The 18,313-nt window shown below is 55.1% G+C and overlaps 7 protein-coding genes across 7 annotated transcripts; 3 read left to right on the forward strand and 4 right to left on the reverse strand.

The window, feature by feature from the left end:
• Nucleotides 1-981: 981 nt before the first annotated feature.
• Nucleotides 982-2,441, reverse strand: M406DRAFT_239760 (uncharacterized protein; the record flags this gene model as incomplete). The annotated part of the gene is made up of 6 exons (XM_040916099.1): nt 982-1,252; nt 1,340-1,583; nt 1,659-1,837; nt 1,927-1,969; nt 2,046-2,234; nt 2,324-2,441. Coding segments are annotated over 6 exons (1,044 nt in total), but the record flags the coding sequence as incomplete, so codon positions are not given.
• Nucleotides 2,442-4,614: 2,173 nt separating this feature from the next.
• On the forward strand, nt 4,615-5,882 carry M406DRAFT_79878 (uncharacterized protein). Its single transcript, XM_040925996.1, has one exon. It carries the CDS (start codon nt 4,624-4,626, stop codon nt 5,545-5,547), a length of 924 nt encoding a protein of 307 aa, XP_040778389.1. The 5' UTR covers nt 4,615-4,623; the 3' UTR covers nt 5,548-5,882.
• A 561-nt stretch (nt 5,883-6,443) lies between these two features.
• On the forward strand, nt 6,444-7,828 carry M406DRAFT_328511 (uncharacterized protein; the record flags this gene model as incomplete). The annotated part of the gene is made up of 2 exons (XM_040920336.1): nt 6,444-7,500; nt 7,617-7,828. 2 exons carry the CDS (start codon nt 6,444-6,446, stop codon nt 7,826-7,828), a joined length of 1,269 nt encoding a protein of 422 aa, XP_040778390.1.
• A 348-nt stretch (nt 7,829-8,176) lies between these two features.
• On the reverse strand, nt 8,177-10,474 carry M406DRAFT_254736 (uncharacterized protein; the record flags this gene model as incomplete). Its single annotated transcript, XM_040916980.1, has 1 exon — nt 8,177-10,474. The coding sequence occupies one exon, from the start codon at nt 10,472-10,474 to the stop codon at nt 8,177-8,179; it is 2,298 nt and encodes a 765-aa protein (XP_040778391.1).
• Nucleotides 10,475-10,781: 307 nt separating this feature from the next.
• Nucleotides 10,782-12,678, forward strand: M406DRAFT_89960 (uncharacterized protein; the record flags this gene model as incomplete). Its single annotated transcript, XM_040926168.1, has 2 exons — nt 10,782-11,378; nt 11,433-12,678. Exons 1-2 carry the CDS (start codon nt 10,873-10,875, stop codon nt 12,676-12,678), a joined length of 1,752 nt encoding a protein of 583 aa, XP_040778392.1. The 5' UTR covers nt 10,782-10,872.
• A 248-nt stretch (nt 12,679-12,926) lies between these two features.
• M406DRAFT_40974 (uncharacterized protein) lies at nt 12,927-14,366 on the reverse strand (the record flags this gene model as incomplete). The annotated part of the gene is made up of 3 exons (XM_040924152.1): nt 12,927-13,854; nt 13,957-14,207; nt 14,298-14,366. The coding sequence occupies 3 exons, from the start codon at nt 14,364-14,366 to the stop codon at nt 12,927-12,929; spliced, it is 1,248 nt and encodes a 415-aa protein (XP_040778393.1).
• A 3,043-nt stretch (nt 14,367-17,409) lies between these two features.
• On the reverse strand, nt 17,410-18,058 carry M406DRAFT_252463 (uncharacterized protein; the record flags this gene model as incomplete). Its single annotated transcript, XM_040916847.1, has 2 exons — nt 17,410-17,467; nt 17,565-18,058. Coding segments are annotated over 2 exons (552 nt in total), but the record flags the coding sequence as incomplete, so codon positions are not given.
• Nucleotides 18,059-18,313: the final 255 nt, after the last annotated feature.

Genomic DNA, 18,313 nt, shown 5'->3' on the forward strand with positions numbered 1-18,313 from the left:
TCCCTGACGGCTAGATCACTCCACACCCGGCCTCCCACATTCCCACGCGAGCACCATGAGAGAAGAAGAAGGGATGTCCCCTCGAGCCTCGCAAGCTTGAACCAGCTAAGCAAACTAGTCAAAGGCTTTCTTCCACGGGGCCAATACCTGAGGGGGACTCCCTCCCTCTTATTCCGTCCTCTGCTGTGCTTTAATTGGCGTAACGGGAATCTAGTTCCGTGAGAGGTTGGCGAGAAAAACACTCCCGGATTCCCGGGCAACACCCACGGCATGTCTCAGTTGAAGTCCCGTAAGAATGTTTCGGGCCTGACCAAATTCGTCATCAGCCTCACTTTTGTCTTCTGTTTTTTCTATACCTGACCGCAACCGGCCATGGGGTCACCACAGCAGACCTAACTCGATTCGGGACGCCAACTGCCTTGGAGTAATTGTTGGAGAGCGTGTGAGAGAAGAAAAGACGGAGGGAGACAGCCATCGAAGGTCAGTTTTGCCACTCGCCTGGATACAGCGACTTACTGCGAGGTGCACCGTGTTGCCGATGAAGCTTAGACTTAACAGAGACTGGTAGAATTCGTATGTGCAAAATTTACCGTAGATGAAGAAAAAGAAGAAGGACTAAATAAAGAAAGGTTGGGTATCAATAATCATCAGTCGTTGCAAAGGCCCCTCTCCCCGTTTCCACATGTTCTTGTACGCCGCTTATCTTGTCGGCTTGACGTTCAAGATGGGCCACTCGTCCTCCTCCTTCCCTTCGCCTTCCGCGCCATGATCTACCTTTTGCTGCTCAGACGTGCTCGACGTCGGTGTCGGCAGCGTGAGCTCGTGTAAGCTGGTCCCAAGGCCGCCAGCCTGCAGGCACAGGCTCCTCCCCCTTTCCCGTCCGTCCAGCTCGAAACACTCCATGCCGGGCGTCGAGAGCGCCGAGCCTATAGGCACATCTGATGCTCGGGATAACTGGCGTGGCTGTAGCCCCTCTGACCGTGGGCTCGCGGTAGGGGGCATGTCCCTGGAGCGCCGGTGAAGCTTGCGGCGGATGGTTCGCGGGACCAGCTTGCGGTAGAAGAACTCGCTGAACGTCTTGGTCGTGCCGAAGACGAGAAAGGCGAGAATACTGGCCGTTACTCCTGGGAGGAATGATTTGCAATCCGTGATAGCGTCGCTGACTGTTAGGTCAACATTCTCGTCCGAGGCGATTTCATCCGTTCCGACCGCGAAGGAAACCTCAGCTAGGATGACCACAAGCTCGTAGGCACTGGAAAAGAGAGGTTCCTCATGTTAGTTTCCTTCGCTAGTGTTACAAACGAACTCGTCCAGCACGTAGGGGTCGGGGAAAAATTACGCTAGACCTGCGAAGGCGAGGGCAAAACGCACCACTAGCCAGTTGTCGTAGATGCTCCGCTGGCTGAGTGGCGGCCCACCACTGGCAGTATTGAAAGTTGCAAGACTATTGTCGTCCTGGGCCTCTGAGTCGACAGACGATCGTATCGCATAGTTTACCTGCCAAGATGCTTCCGTCCGTGTGGTAATGTATCTGACAAGTATTGCAATGAGGAGGATCGAGCCGACCGCCAGAGAGGTACACACTGGACGTGCAATAAACAGTCAGCACTTGCGCTCACAAGAAGAAAAACATTTCTTGAGAGCTGGCGAGCACTCACTGAGGACGTTGGCCACAAAATAGAAGCCGATGGTTGTATGTTGCAGTGCGCTGGTCCGCATCAAGGCGACTTGTGGGATTGGGAGCAGGATGGCTGTGAGTTTGGCAATGTTGGGCCCATGGCGACTGGCCGACGGAGATGCTTTCATTTGGAACACTGAGTGTGCTAATTGGTAACTCCTGTAACCGTGTGTAAGTGACACGACTGGTACACGCTATAAACACCGACGAGTGTATATGTATTTGGGCCTAGTAGTGGAACTACTTACCACACGAGCACAAGAAGGGCCTCGACATTATAGCAGTAGTATTCTGTTTGAGAAAGGTCAGTCACCGTTCCCAAGACGGAGGGAAGCCAGCTAGGCACGCTCTTGTAGTTGAGACCTACGGATATAAAATAGTGTGAGATCGACTCCGACCGAAGGCCCGGCGACGGACAGCTCAGGGTTGCCAAGGTTGGCCTTCACGTATTCGGACTGGGCGGCCTTGATGCTTGCCCATCGGAGGTAGGTATGAAGCTGCTGGCTCATGCTGACCAGCGCGCTGAGCGAGGTGAAGAAAGCCACGAGGGCCACGTCTGAAGAGCAGGACAGGGCGTCAGTCTGAGGGTTAATCATGTGTGGATACAAGCCAAGAAAGGGATAGAAAGACAGAGGCTGGACTCACAACTCTTCCATTCCCGGTGAGCTATTGCTGCCCACAGGAGGGCAGCACTCAATGCGAAGCATATGAAGGCATAAGTGAAGACACCAGCCGCTGCACCTATGGCTCCAGGTGGGAACTGTTGTCCGGTGTCACCGAACATGACGGGAGGCTGGATATTCTAGAATGGTAATACATTGGCCCCGACGATGAAAGTAAGACGGCGGCCTTAGAAAGAAGAAGCCGTACTAGTAGTAGGTTGTGGATTATTATGGAAGTAGGACAAGAAGAATATGAGCCATGAGCTCCGAAGATTAGGAATGGTTGTATGTGAGAGAAGTCCAGTAAAGAAAAGGAAGGGGGAAAATGAGCGACTTGTTGATGGGTTTGATAGTAGCTAGAGATATGGTGTGTGTGAGGAGAGAAGGAGAATAGATCAAACGAGGGTCGGAAGGGGAAATGATAATTCGGGGCTTGACACTAATAGAAAAGTCCAACTGCGAGGTCTCAAAAGAGCGAAAGACAGGAAGGAAAATAAGAGGATCTAGAACATCTAGGATGGAAACAGAAGCATCCCAGGGGTCAGGAATGCACTATGTATAATGGTTTGGTGGCCCTGCACGAGGCATGTCAGGGATATCCCAAGCACTGCCGAGAGCGTTTCAAGACTCGACCGTCGGTGTCTGGTGACAAGTGGGCATTGGGTTTCACCTGTATTAGCACACAACACCACAAAAAAGGCCCGTAAAGAAGACGATCTGAGGGAACAGGCGAGGATTAACCTTGGGGCTTTGGGTTGCAATTCGACCATTCGCTCTTGTCGACACCATCCTCGCGTGCCTCGATCTCCTCGAGCTGGAGGAGTTTGACTCACCGTCGTGCGCTTGGGCCGCGCAGCGCCAACGAGTATTTTGTTGAATACGAATCTGAGCGGGTGCTTCCGAAGCTAGAGAGAGCTGGACGCTTGCCAGACCAGAGGGCCTCGTTGGGCTAGAAGCACTCGATCGCATGCGCTATCCTATGGGATGATCGGTGCAGCCATCGATTTGGAATGATGATCTCACTTGACGGAAACATCGAAACCCCCACCTCCCTCCCTCTCTCTCACCACCTCTTGCTGTCTTCTCTTTTCCTGTCAAAAGAATGTGTCGATGTAACTTCTCAATCGGATGACAGTCGGGATGGACGACCGACTTGCCGAGATCTGCCTCAAGTACCATAATACATATTCTTAGAAAGGCAGCCCGCAGTTGGTCCACTCCCAAGATCTGATAGCCACAGAGTTGGAGCAAGATCTGAGACGATGTTCTAATCGGGTACTGCTCCGCCATGTTGTGCAGGGTAACCCAATCCGAGTGCCGGGAGACGAGGTTGCAATTTAGATGCGGCGCGCGCTGGCTCAATCGGCATTATTGCCGGGCTGCGTAGTTCCACTTGAAGGGATCCGAGTCCCGATCTGATGGGAACATGCCTGGTTCTTCGAGGATGGTCTCGTTCTTTGCTCCCTCAGGAGGCAATCTGGTAAAAACAATCTAAGTCTGGATGGAGACGCGGCACCAAAAAGAGACCGTCTGGTGTCTTCTGTGCATGTCAAGGTCGAGCACTACTTGAGGTACGGTGCTGGCTTGCGTGAATCTCCGCGCGAATGTGAAAACCAGCTTTGGGTTGTCAAACAACTTGACGGACAAGGCATTTCAAAGTAACCGCTGTGCACATCTCTTTACATACCTTGTGCCACAAAGATTGCTGTATGTATCCATCAGCTGGCGTGAAAATCAACACGAAGCCCCGACGGCGGAGTTGCCACGCGTTGGTTGTGGCTCTGCGAGTGAAAGAGAAGAAAAGAAGCTTTGTGGCCAGGCGCTGTGGATGCTTGCAGGGCATTGGGAGTTGCAGTACCGATTCCGGTAGTGGGGTTTTCTTCACATCGAGAGCTTTGACCTTAGTGGCGCAAGGCATAAACCTGGTGGCGGGGCACAGTACTGTGTAATGTCAGTGCGCTGCTGTACGTCGGAGCGCTGTGCTGCAGGGGGGAGCCCTGACACTAAACCCTGTGCTGTGTCTGCAACAGCCGGTGCGCCTCGCCCATTTTGGGGGGCCGATTTGGGCTGCTGCCGCCGCATTGGCCATGCTCTCCCCCTCCAAACCCTGTGCACGCCTAGACGCGTCTGCGAATATCGAACGCGTCTTTTCTCGATCGACCGACCAACTTCTAGCACATTCACCCCCGCCCCCTTTACCGGGCCTCTCTTCCACAAGACAGCATGCCTTCCCCGCCCGCCCGAGATGCGACAGGGGGAGAACCCATGGACGTCGAACCCTCTATGCTCAGTGGGTGGGACGACAGCAACCGAGCCTTCCTTCAGGCGCTATTGGGCCGCGGCGCGCTGACCTTTCAAGAGGCCCAGCGCATTATTGCCGCCATTCTCTCCGCAGGCGATGTGGCACAGGAGGAGGCGGTCAAGCCGAGCGACGTCAACGAAGACCTGGTCCGGCACTACATCAGCAAGGCCCGCGAGGCCGTTGCGCCGCTCGACTATGACATCCGCAGCACACTGCACCAGACCACACGTGAGCGGATATGGGCCTTTGTCAACGCCCACAGCGACCCTGCCACCCAGATGGCGACGACGCGCACTGCTGACGAGCTCGCGTTCATCAAGAGGGTGCTCGATGCCATGTTCGATACCTACAACACCCCGAGGCAGGAGGTCATGGCCGTTACGGCAGCACAGGCAAGAAAGGTCGCCAGACCACCACCGCCGCCTCCCAGGGAGGGCCAAGGCAGTGACGCAGAAGGAGAGGCCTCGCAGCCGCAACGCACAGCCCCCAGGGGACTGAAGCACAGCGAGATCGAGAAGCTGCTGCCGAGCATGGTGGGGGAGGGCTGGTTCGAGTGGAGCCCCGCGGGCTTCTACAGCCTGAGCGCGAGGTCGCTGATGGAGCTGAAGACATGGTTGCAGGATACATACAATGACCCAGAGGCCGCGCCAGGGGAATGGCAGCGCATCAAGTTCTGCGAGGCATGCAAGGAGATTGTCACGATGGGCCAGAGATGCCCGGAGCGTGACTGCAACGCGCGACTACACGATATCTGCGCAGACGTTTTCTGGCGCACCAGAAGAGGTGGACACAAGACCTGCCCGAGATGCGAGACGGCCTGGACGGGCGGGAATTTTGTGGGCGAGAGGTCGGTCACGGAGACGCCTGCAGCGCATCGTCAGGTCGGCAGGGCCAGTGGCTCGTAGAGAGATCAAGATGCGTCCATGGACCTCGGGGAAGGCGACGATGGCGGCCAATAGGACAAAGGTGATGGCTGAACACAGTCCTGTAAGCTTAAGAGAGATCCTGCAGTTGAGGCTTCCTGCATCTCGAGCATGGGAGACCTCTCTCTTTATGGCAGCTATTTCTGATGTCGGATTCTGACGATTGACGAAAAGGAGACTTACGACTTCTCCAGAGAGGATGGATTGCCCGACTGTTATGTCTTTGTATCATTATTACAAAAGGCTAGGCTCGAGGAATCATAGTGACAGAATAATTAAGATACCCCATTGCCAAAATCAATTGGCATTTTCACATGAAATTCATCCGCTGCTGCGAAGGCCTCTGTCTCTTATCTAATCTGTGTTAGTGAACGGTCTATTGACGACTGACGCTGCGTCATCCCGATTTTCTCAAGGAGAAGAGGCCTCTCTTGAAACGGGCGAACACGCACGCGACCTTGTTTGGTCTGTACAACTGTCCAGTGGGGTAACTCTGCCAAAGCCTGGTTATAAATTCCATATTTTTTAGGCGAATGAAGCATGTCCGTTGTGTGTCTGGCCAGACGATTCCAGTGGCTGTGTCCTGCACCTGAAACCGTGCTTTACAGTAAAGTGCGTAGTAGCTCCGGCGGCCTCTTGCCATAGTTCAGTACCACAAAGCCGTTACTTGCCACACGCCACCCAATTACAACGTCGAGCCGCAAAACAGGTTCATTGCAACCGCATGTATAATTACGTCCTTTATTAGTCGAGCTGGCATTCACTGGCAGGCCCTTTCGATCTTACTGTTCCCAACGTCTGATCATCTTTGATTGCTCCTCCTCGACCACTTGACCATCACGACCCAAAAAAGCGTTGTGTCTGAACAAGAAGACACCATGTTGGAGTTCATCACCTACAAGAAGTTCAAAAAGAACCGTGACCAAAAAGTCAAAGCCAGAGAAGAAGCCAAAGACGGAGCCTCGCGCGCAGCTTCACAATCGCCCACGCCCGGCCCACAGGGGCCCGTTCTTACAGACGATGACGAACTGTTCTTCGAGCGCCTGACGGGCGAGGACGCCTTCTCCGACGAGGACGGCAAGCGGCCTCCCCTGCCTCCGCGCAGCAACACGCCCGTGTACACCTGGGAGAGTGACTGGGAGAGCGACTCGGAGAGTCCAGCTGTGGCTGCTGGCGGCAAGGGAAAGACAGTCGTGGGCCGCAAGGAGAGCGGCGAGGAAAAGAAGAAGAACAATTTGCCCGACGGCGAGAAGAAGAAGAAGAAGAAGAAGAACGACAACAGCAACAGCACCTCTACCTCTACCACTACCCCCACCAACAACAAGAGCCGCTTCTCCTTTTGGGTTCGGCGGCCGACGGCGAAGAACGAGGGCGGTGCCGCTGGCGCTCTCGAGCCCGCCGTGGCGGTCATCGCGCCCGACGAGGAGGAGCGCGAGAAGAATGACATCAGCCGTGTCCTCGAGGACCTGAACCTCTCGGCCCGCAACAACAAGACCTTCTCTCTGTCCAAGGACAGCCAGGAGCTCGTGTCCAAGTTCACCCTGGTGCTCAAGGACCTCGTCAACGGCGTCCCCACCGCGGGCCGCGATCTGCAGCACCTGTTTGAGGACCACGACGGCACCCTGGCCAGGAACTTCGACAAGCTCCCTGGAAGCATGAAGAAGCTGGTCACGAGCCTCCCCAACAAGCTGACGAGCAGCCTCGCGCCCGAGCTGCTGGCCGTTGCGGCCGAGACCCAGGGGCTCAAGACCCAGGGCGCGCCTGCTGGCTCCATCAAGGGCCAGGCCATGAAGCTGTTGACCCCCAAGAATATCAGCGAGTTGGTGACGAAGCCGAGTGCCATTGTCGGCATGTTGAAGGCCATCATGAACGCGCTCAAGGTGAGGTGGCCAGCCTTTATCGGGACAAATGTGATCTGGAGCGTTGCGTTGTTCTGTAAGTCAATCACACACTCTCTGTTTCTGTGCCTCTGTCTCTGCTTTGCGAGAGTAGTCTGGACTCCTCTCCCATCCAAAAGAATAAGACTTTGACTAACAAAGAGAAAAACACAGTGTTGATGTTTGTCTTGTGGTATTGCCACAAGAGAGGCCGCGAGACCCGGCTCGAGAAGGAGAAGTCCGCCGCTGCGGAGATGGAGGGCCGTGTCGAGGAGCTCTCGGATGCTGACTCTGGCTTTGGCTCTGGACCCTTGCCCATTGCCATGGAGTCACGCGGGTCGCCTGCGCTCGTTGAGAGCCCTGTTGCCACCTCAAGCAAGTTGTGATCTTACCACCTATACTATATACCCTGGCTTAAATTTGCTGCGAGCCCCTCGAGGTGGAGATGCGGGAATGTTTTTGAGACAGCATCTTATGAGTTATGACTTTTGCAATCTGGAAGGGAAGGGAAAAATTGGAGTGCTGCGTTGTGTTTGTGGCAATCAGCGTTAGTTGGACCATATGTTATCATATGACCTTTAATGTTTCTTCTTTGATGCGGGCTGTTGTCTGCGCTGGGACTAGATTCAAGAATACAATCGAATATACCCTTTTCATTAATTTCAACATTTTTGTGGTCTATGCTGCTTGTACCTCGATTGTGACCAACTGTCATCGCCATCAAGTCTGCATTCTCAGTGATGTCCGTTTGTGGCCGCGGTCGTGAGGGCATCAAGCTCCTCCTTGTTCTGCCTGTAAAGCTCCTGCGCTTCTCTCTCCCTCTTACTGATGAAGCCAACCTCCTCGTGCAGGCTAGCCAGCCTGTTTCTGACGGCAATCTCCTCCGAATTGGCCAGAATCCTGAAGGCATTCAACGCGTTGGTAGCCTTCTCCAGCTCGCCAGCAGAGTCGCCAATCTTCTTTCGCAACATATCTGCGCGCTGCTTGTAACCACCCAGATGGAGGTTCAACTTTTTCTCCATCTTCGCCCCCTTTTCGGCGGAACTGATCATGGTGTCCAGCACCTCGTCCAAGGCTGCCTTCATGGTGTTGAGCTGATCTTCCTCGTCATCGTCGTAGCAGCCAAGGCCCAGCAACAATGAGTTGTTGTTCGACTTGGCCCACGCAGCCTCGACTTCCTCCGGCGCCAGGCTGCCCTTGGCTTCTACCAAGATCTGCCTTCGTGCCTCTGCCAGTGCATCATCATCGATTTGATCCAAGGTCGGCTGCTGGGCAGACGGTTTTTTGGCGGCCAGAGGATATTTCAACGAATCATACACAATAAGCAACGCCGCCTCCTGCGCAATGGCTTTCTCGGCTGGGTCTTCCAGGTCGTCTGCCATCCGTTGCAGCACCGTGTAATCAACAGAGACCGGTCGAGGAAGATCCCGTTGCATGACCTGTGTCCGCCGCTTCCTCTCGAGCAGCTCCTGCGCCGCCTGAAGCTCACGTTCCCTTCGATCCCGCTCCGAGGCATCCTCGGGTAGCCGACTCGATGTGGCTGCGATGTCTTCCTGCTCATCTGGAAGTTCGAGCTCCCACGATTGTTGTTTGGGCTTGGGCAAGGAGGCCAGGCCTCGCTTGAGCTGCTGTCTCATGACCAACTCGCTGCCTTGGGCATTCAATGCAAAGTTGTCACGTGGCGTCCGCATGGGAGTCTGCCCGGGCCGTAGGGTGGTCGCGCCTACGCCGTTCACACCTTGTCGCAACGGCGTGGCCATGGGGTTCGGGGTAAAGATATCCTGCTTTCTCGGAGCAGCAGACTCAAATCCCGTCGAGCCGGCTCCCTCGTGAAGTGGCGTGTTCTCCCCACCAAGCAGTGACGATTGTGTCTCTGTCAGGGCTCGGATGTTCTTGATCTCATTTGCAATATGATCCTCAGAAGCAGGTGCTCTTGGCGTCCGAATTGGCGCACCACTGTTCAATGCCGTATAGGAGTTGACAAGGCCGCGTGTTGCGTCATTGTCGCCGTTTTGTGCCATCGTGTTCGCCCTCTCCCCGATCATGCCCATCTTCACAATCTCCTCGAGCTCGCCCTCGCCGACCTGTGGCGCCGGAAGAGCCAGCGCACGTCGCTTACTGCTCTGCTCGGCCTCCCTGATGCGTTGCATCTGGCCGGCCTTCAGAGCCTCTCGGTACGATGCAGACGGCGCGTCTTTATCAGCCTTGCGTCTCTTTCGTCCTGCCTCATCCTCCTCGTCCTGTTTCCGCTTTGCCTGTGCCAGTTGTTGTTTCCTGGGGTCGAAGTTGGCCCGCTGCCTCTCGTTCAGTGTGAGCTCCTCAGTTGTGTCGTAGAAACCGGGAGCAGCTTTCTTCTCGAAGGGAATATCTGCATTGTAGTCCATCTGGCCCTTCTTTCGCGTCGTCACTGTGATGTTGATGCCTGCGGTCTTCAGCTCGCGCCGCTTCTGCAGAGCTGCCAGCCGTCTCGACTCCTCTTGCTGTCGCTCGCGCGCCTTGCGCTTAGCCTTCTTTCCCTGTGTATTGGCGAGACGGGCACGGGCCTCGCTGAGCATCTCTTTCTCGTCCTCGTCGAGATCAATGGTATCCGGCCGGGCGGGCTTCGTCTCCGGGTCGGGGTCCACCTCGCCCGGTCGCAGTCGTCGCACGTCATCAGCTGTGGGTGCAGATGCCTCGTCGCCTCCAGTCATCCCAAGCTCGGAAGCCTCTCGCTGTTCTGCCTCGTCCAGAAGCTTCTGGTACCGCTCGATACATTGATTGGCGGTTCGGCCGACGATCGGGGCGATGGTCCGCCACTGTGTGGGCATCAACTTGGCCAGGTGCAGCAGCTTCTCGTCCTCCTCTTTCGTGAACTCGACCTTCTTGATGCTGGGGTCGAGCCATTCTTGCCATCTTGCCTTGCACTGCTTGGGCGTCTTCCTGGCAAGCAGCGACGAGACGCGTGCCCACTGGTTCAACCCGTACTTGGACACGGCAGCCTTGAGGACTTCATCCTCAATGTTCGTCCAGACGCCACCCTTGACGACAGGCATGATGGCAGTTCGGCTGTGTGAGGCTCGCGTTGAGGCGTGGGTGTTGGCTGACGAGACGTCGCGTGCGCCTTCGAAAGTTCTCGGTAAAGATTGAAGAGGTCAAAGAGGTAAGTCAATGAGAAGCAGGCAATAGGTACGAAGTTGCAGGGTGGGTCCGCCTTACCCAGGAGCCACCAATAGATAGCGTATGTCTTATCCTAGCTTGCCTAGGCCGCAGCTAGCAGCAGCGCGTCTTCTCGTTTTCTGGTAGGTATTAGCGTTGCGCTTCACTTGCTGCACAGCTCTCTGTGCATGAACAAGCACCACGGGGGGTGTTGTTTGCTTCCCAGGTCTTGAAAATAATTCATTGACCAGTTACTTTGTTACGGCCTGCCTTGATCCAGTCTGGTGCTGTCATCATGTCTGGTGACAATCCAGCAGAGACCCTCCCAAATGGAGAGGCAACGACTGCCAGTCCATCTCCCTTACCACCGAGGAGCTCTCCAGCGCCACTGCCACCAGCTGTTGCCTCTCTACCGCAAAAACGAGCTCTAGAAGACCACCACTCGCCGGCTATCTCCTCTCCGCTCAAATCAGAACACGGTGCGAAAAAGTCACAAGCAGCAGAGGATGGGGGGGTCATGGCGCGGGAAAAGCGCACCAAGAAAGAGTCTCTCAAGAAACGGGAGTCCAAGGCTGCCACCACCCCAGGCGGCGTCGAGCCCTCTCGTGCCACTCCAGACCCGAGGCAGTCCAAGAAAAACTCCAAAAATGTGCCCCCTGCAGAGATGGGCCCTGCCCGCTACATACTTCCCCTGCCCAAAGCTGGCGATTTCGAACCCGCCCGAGGTCCGCAGCTGGCAAGTCACCACACCGTGACAGGTCCCAGTGGCGAGCAGATCGAGTTCTTCGAAACCCAGGAGCAGTGAGTATTCCGCAGACCGCGTCTCTACGTATCGGTATTCTAATTCCATGCTAGTGTCTATAATAAGAAGCAGTACTACTACACCCACTGCATTGCGGATCCCAAGTTCCCCTCCTCCTTCTACTACCGCCAGACAGAACCTGAGCCGTTCGGCCCGCACATGAGTTTTGAGGACGCGGCAACACATTTGTTCTTTGACAGATCAGGCAAACACATTACGACGGATAAAGGATGGAGGATGTCGCGGGCAAATGTTGCCATACGCGAGGGCACGTGGTATTGGGAGTGCAAGATTACGCGAGGGATATTAAAAGATCCTCCAGCGCTCGACTCGGAGCAGCCCGACTCTCGTGGCCATGTGCGCGTTGGATTTGCAAGGAGAGAGGCCGCCATAGATGCGCCAGCTGGCTTTGATGCCTACAGTTACGGGATCCGTGACAAGGAAGGACAGAAGGTCTACATGTCACGGCCCAAGGATTTTTTCCCTCCTGGCGAGGACATCCGAGAAGGCGATGTCATCGGCTTGGAGATTGGTCTGCCTTCCGAGCAGCTGCATCGAAAGGTGGTATCGGGTCATTACAACCCAGCCGTCGACCTGCTTGAAGAAGCGGACCACGGCACAGCAGAAGTGCCGAATATCGTGAGAGATCGTCTTCCCATTCGATTCAAGGCGCACATCTATTTCGAAACCCCCGACTACCACACCACACCAGAGCTTGACGACCTGATGAACCCGTCACCAATGTCTGCATCTGGCTCAGGGGCAGGCTCGTCCGAGGGCCCAAACCCAAACCACCCAATCCCATGCATGAGAACGCTACCGAAATCCTGGATCAAGGTATACAAGAACGGAGTGGACATGGGCACGGCGTTCAATAATCTACTTGCTTTTTTGCCTCTCGCCTCGAAGCCAGCCACGGCTAAGCAGCCTGATGCGCGGGAAGGTCTTGACGACGGCATGCTAGGATACTACCCGGCCGTGAGCGTGTTTCGAGGTGGCGCTGCGGAGGTGAACTTTGGGCCCAAGTTCTGGTACCCGCCCCCAGGATACGAGCAAGAGGACACGGGAGGTGACGTCGCCATGACCGGCACTGAGGAGCCATCCACAGTGACAGTCCAGCAGGAGGTGCCACGGCCCATGGTCGAGCGCTACGATGAACAGATCGTGGAGGATGTTGTGTACGATATCGTGGATGAGGTTGACTTCTGGATGCAGGACGGCGCAAAGGTTATCGATCGCACGCGGCGCGATGCTGATGAAGAGGTCAAGGAGTTCAAAGAGGTCGTTCAGGATGTCTGAAATTGCAGTCAGAATCCTTCATTCTTGCACTTGAGGCGCTACAGGGGACACAAGGAGGATTTAGGGGGAAATAATCATGAGAGATACCCACTTCGATTAGCAATTCGGAAAGCAACGAAGCCGCCATGAGAGAATGCATACTATACTCCAGAGACCACTGACTGACCACTGCATGTTATGTGAAGACCAAAGGCCAAGACTCTTTTTTTACATTGATTCTTTTATTGATTTTTATTTTTCCTCTTTCATTAATCCTGCATTAAATCTACACCAACACCTCTAAGGGTGCTCACTGCCCAGTCTGGGTAGCCACTTTTTTTTGGGTATAACCTGCCAAAGAACTCCCTCAGAAACGCCGGATACCTGTCCGCAGTAATCGCCTCCCTGACCTCTCGCATGAGATTCAGTTGATACCAGACATTGTGCATAGTAAGCAGATGCGCCGCGACCGTCTCCTTGGCGACATTATGATGAATCATGGCCCTCGAAATGCCCAGACCTTGGCTCTCCCGGCCGTCCACCTTTGGCCGACAGCAGACGCACCCACAGCCCTCCTCGATCACCCCAAAGTCGTTGGCGAACTCTGAGTTCTTCAGCTTCAGCATCCCGTGCTTGGTGATGGCGTTCCCGAACCTTGCCGTCCGCGTGGGCCACACGCAGTCGAACATGTCTGCGCCGAGGGCCACGCTGACCACCAGATCCTCTGGGTAGCCGATGCCCATGACGTATCTGGGCTTCAGGTCGGGCAGCAAAGCCGTGCAGGCACCGACGACCGCGCAGTAATCCGCCTTGGCTTCGCCGCCGCTCAGGCCGCCGATGGCGATGCCGGGGGTGTCGCGCTTGACCATGGCCTTCGTGCACTCGCGGCGCATGTCGAGGTCGAGGCCGCCCTGGATGATGCAGAAGAGGTTCTGGGTGTCGGGCCTGCGGTGGGCGGCGATGCAGCGATCGAGCCAGCGCACGGAGCGCTCCATGGCCTCGCGCATGCGGACCTTGTCTGGTGAGGTGGTGACGAGCACGTCGTCGAGCTGCATCATGATGTCGGAGCCGATGGAGTTTTGGAGGGACATGGAGTGTTCTGGGGTGAGGAGCATGGGCGTCCCATCGTGTGGGGAGAGGAAGCGGACGCCCTCTTCGGTTATGGTGGCTAGCTTGAGGAGGGATACCATCTGGAAGCTAGAATGCTATCGTGAGCATGTGTGTGTGCGTGTGCCCTTCTTTGGCGACGTGCGCTGCTGGGCAATGCATGGCTGGAGGGAATGCTTAGTTTTTCTTTACCCTCCGCTATCTGTCAGGATGTTGTGTTTCCAGCCCTGAAGCTTGTGTGCACCACCAATGGCATCGAGAACCTCCTGGCCTGGCTTGAGGCCCAGGTGATAGGTATTGTTCAGACATAACCGGCACCCCGTCTGCTCTAACTGCTCGGGAGTGATGCCCTTCAGGGAAGCCTGGGTCGCCACGGGCATGAACATGGGAAGGTTGACTGGGCCATGAGGAAGGGTAAGGAGGGAGGCGCGAGCTCGTGTGGTCTATCCCTGGTGAAGGTGCAACTGTCAGTCGAAGAGAGCTCGTCGATGGCGGCGCAGAACAAGTCAGGAGGAGGAGGGTGTGAGCCTTACGGAGCACTTAGCCACGAGCTCAAAGGTCAGGGCGCCATGGGTCGCAGACTTGGATGTCGTGGATGCCATCCTCCTAGCAATCCACATAATCCCCCAAGTGAGGGGGTGAGGTTCAAGGAAAAAGGCAACTGGTGGTCCCGTCTCGCAAAAAGAAAAGGGCGTAGCCGTCAGTCAGTCATCCGGCACTGGCAATCGCGTCAGTAAAAAAGGATAGCGCGCTGAGGTCCTGGTCCTGTACGTAAGTGATGAAGTACTTCCCATTTCAGTATAGCGTCAGATATCCAGTACCGTACTCGAGGCAACAACGACTATGGCATCTCTCCTCCCGCGTGGGTCCTCAAGTCTCTTCACAACAACCAACTTTTAAGAATTGCTTTTAGATTACAATAATACTACAAATATATGCTTGAATAATTTACCATACTGGGCTCCTTCTTCTATCTGTCTGATGGCATGGAACGTCTTCCTTCCTCCAGGATTTTCTGTATATACTTACCGACACCGACCGCACCGTTTGTTAACATAAGCACCAGCATCCATGTAACTCAGTGTCACGAATTTACCTTTGATGGTCCCGCTTCCCTTTTCCTTTTTCTTCTGGAGCGGTGAAGATTGGGTCCTTGAATCTGGTGCATGGGATGCGCCGGGAGAGACAAGGAAAGACGCAGGCCCTGCAAACCGCGGAGGGCTCATGGCTACTCTGACTGCAGTAGTCTGTGGGTTCTGGTTTCTCTCCGTGTGTGTTATATGCCCTTATCTACTCGGCCAATCTGACTAGAAGTGAGAGAGCTCCTCAGTAACGGTTTTGTGGTTTTGAAGGCGGGAAAGGCCCCCGTCTTTCTGTGCTGATGGCAACCTGCCATCAAAAACGGGTCACGAATCCACGTTGCTCCCCTCTGGGCCTGGCAAATAGGAAATGGAAGATGGCTCTCTGAAAGCGGCACAGCCCGAGGTGACACAAAGCCTTTGGGGACGACAGATGTGTGTGGGCAAAAAGATTGCATTGCTGAGCGCTGAAGAGAAAAGAGAAAGGAAGAGAAACGCCACGAGGCCAGCTATCTGAGGCTATCAACAGGTCTGGCTGTTGGCTGGCTGGAGGGGCCGTGCACGGCCCTGGGCCAGTGAGTCACTGGCCCTCGCATAACAGAAGTTTCGCCGTGTTCACTTCGGAGGCGGGCCCGACTACTACCTCCAGTTCAAGCGAGACAAGACTGGGTTATGCTGTGCGCGGAGCTGCAGTAGGTGTGGGATGATGCTACCCTGTATTTCTTCCTCTTCCCCGTTATTCATAAAGATCCTGCCTTTCCTGCAGGTTTGTGTGGGTGTGGAGTCATGGCCGGCTTTTTTGTGCAGTGCTACAACAAGTATTAATATTAACACTTTCTTGTCCCTCCAAACTCCAAGACAATGAGTGAGACTAGGCGCCTATCATCGCAATCTAGGAATGTGGGAGGACGTTCGAGAACACTGTGAGACCTGCAGGCCAAGAAAATCAAAGACGAAAGAAAGGAGACGGGCGAGAAAAAAGAAGGGGAAAAAGGGAAAAGGAAAGAAAAAGGGTCGGGTTATGCGGAAGGCCGGACGTAAACAGTAACCTGCAACTAGAGAGGTCTGGCCTCGCGCTGGAGCCACATATACCTCGAGAAGAAGAAGCAATTGGTTGATTCGTGATATAGTGGTGGTCATAAATCGTGAGTTCTGACTGGTGATAGAATATTCATACACACAGATGATTGATAGATAGATGGAAGCACCTTGAAATAGCCAAATGACAACGTTGAACCCCGCCCAACCCCAACGCCAATTACCACACAGTGAGGGCAAAGAAATAGTGAGTCCTATGCAACATAAGACATTGAAAGTCCCCTCCAAAAATGATTGTGCGTATGATAGATCGCCTGCTGACTGCTCCGCAAATGCTGCTTATGTCCCTTTACCATGCATCTGTGTTGTGTGCGTGTGTGCGTATATGCGCGCATGGGCGCTTGTGTGTGTGTGTTTGTTCCGTGAGTCCCACAACGTGATAGTAGTAGCACTTACTGTAGTAGTAGTATGAATGAGCCCAAATCCAACCTAAATGCTGACCTTTCGTGTCGTTTGAATGTCATAATTTCATATCCGTAGCGTGATCATTGCATCTGACCACTCAAGTACCTTCTCACCCCAAGACCGCTTCATCCAATCACGCCCGTGTGACCACCTGCAGATGCAGTCATCCTGCTGTGCGACCGCGCCAAGGAAGGCCCTAGGTGGTCAACTCTGCAGCGGGCTCACCGGGACCTTGCCCGATGTACATCCGCCACTCGTCGACTCTGTTTCTGTACCGCCCGTCCCCCGTCAGCCCCGCCAGGGCTGACTGTTTGACGTCCCTTGGCGAATCACGGGCATGTTGCTTCTTCACCGGCACACCGCCCCTAGGCTTGCTTAGTTCTTCGGGTTCCTCGTAGACAGGCGCGGCCGCCCTGAGGACCCTCCCGGCGCTGGGGACCTTAACCGTGCCCCTCCTGCCTGGAGGCTCTGGTGCAAGGGCAGGCGCCATCGTTGGCAGAGGCATCGTCGCAGCAGTCGGCAGCGGAGGCGGCGGACGCTGGGTCGGACGGTCCGCGTTGAATCTCTCCGCGAGCCGCGTGAGTGAGTTAGCCCGGGGGCGTCGTGCTCGACTCACGTCCTGGACATAGCCACCAGCGGGGCCCCTCTCAAACATGGGCGCTGGCTCGAGCGGCATTGTGTTGTGGGGAGGGGGCGGGACCTGTGGCATAACTATATTGCGCGGCCTAGGGCGGAAATCCTCGTTCATGAAATGGCCTGCTGCATTGCCCAGCCCCGTGACGTCGCCAAATCCGGCCAGGAAGTCCTCATCATGTTCATCGTCGTAGTCTCGATAATTATGTAGACGTCTCGCGAGTGCCTCGTCTCGCTCTTCTTGCTGCTGTCGCAGGAGCATCTCCTCTTCGTAGGTTTGGGGCCGCGGCCGAAGCCTCGCCCGGCTGTCTCGCTGTGGGGAGGGCGGGAGTTCGACCGTGGGACGAGGGGCAAATCGGTCCCGGACAGGCATGGGGACCTGCATGTGCTGCAGCCGATCATTTTCGACGGCGTCGTAGTTAAACCAGGGGCATGTGCACGTCTTCCACTTGGCACCGCATATATAGCAGAACTCGGCCCCACAGAGGCTAAGATGGATGGGAAAAAAAGAAAAGGAAAGGAGCGACGTCAGCGAGGGAGATCGAGTGAATAAAGAACCTCACCCAGAAATAAACAACAACATACCAAGTAATGTGATTGCAGCCCTCCTTGAGCTCGACCAGGACTTTACATTTGATGCACCGCTGCCAGCCTTCCTCTTTCGCCTGGGCCAAGAGCCTCGTCGTCTCCTCGTCCTTGGGGCAGTCCCGATCGCGGTGCCATTTCCCGCTACACTGCACACAGGCTCTGGTTCCACACTTTGAACATTTCCCATACTTCTTGCCGTCGCTGGTGTGGCGGAGGTCTTCTGGGCGGATGAACTCGCCGCAGCTGCGCTTGGGGCAGTAGATACGGTTGCGGGCCGAGTACTCGACGAATTTCTTGTTCCATGTCTTTTTGAAGTTGATGTCAAAAAGGCGGTCAACGTGTTTGAGGGGAATAAGGTCTGCGGTGCAGCATTTGGGCGGCATGTGCTGGGGGTCTGTGATGGACAATTTGAAGCTTCGCTTGAGGCATGAGTTGCACATCCGATGGCCGCACTTGAGCTTGGTCGCCTTGTGGGGAGGTAGATCATCCATACAGATGACACATTCGACCCTATATCTCATTATGATAAGCTCACGCGCTCAGAATTGATGGGTAGGGTATGTAGGTACTTACGTCTTGACAGGTTTCCCTGAAGCATGGTGATGATGGGAATGGCCGTAGCGTGGTGAACCAAAGAAACTCCCGAGAAAGGATGAGCGTTTGGTAGAGGAGCTTACACTTTGATGTTGCGATGCAGCAGCCACAGACCCAGAACCACTGACGGTGCTCGGCCTCCGGAGCGTTGT

The sequence above is a fragment of the Cryphonectria parasitica genome (assembly GCF_011745365.1).
Source record: "Cryphonectria parasitica EP155 unplaced genomic scaffold M406scaffold_3, whole genome shotgun sequence".
NCBI lineage: Eukaryota > Fungi > Ascomycota > Sordariomycetes > Diaporthales > Cryphonectriaceae > Cryphonectria > Cryphonectria parasitica.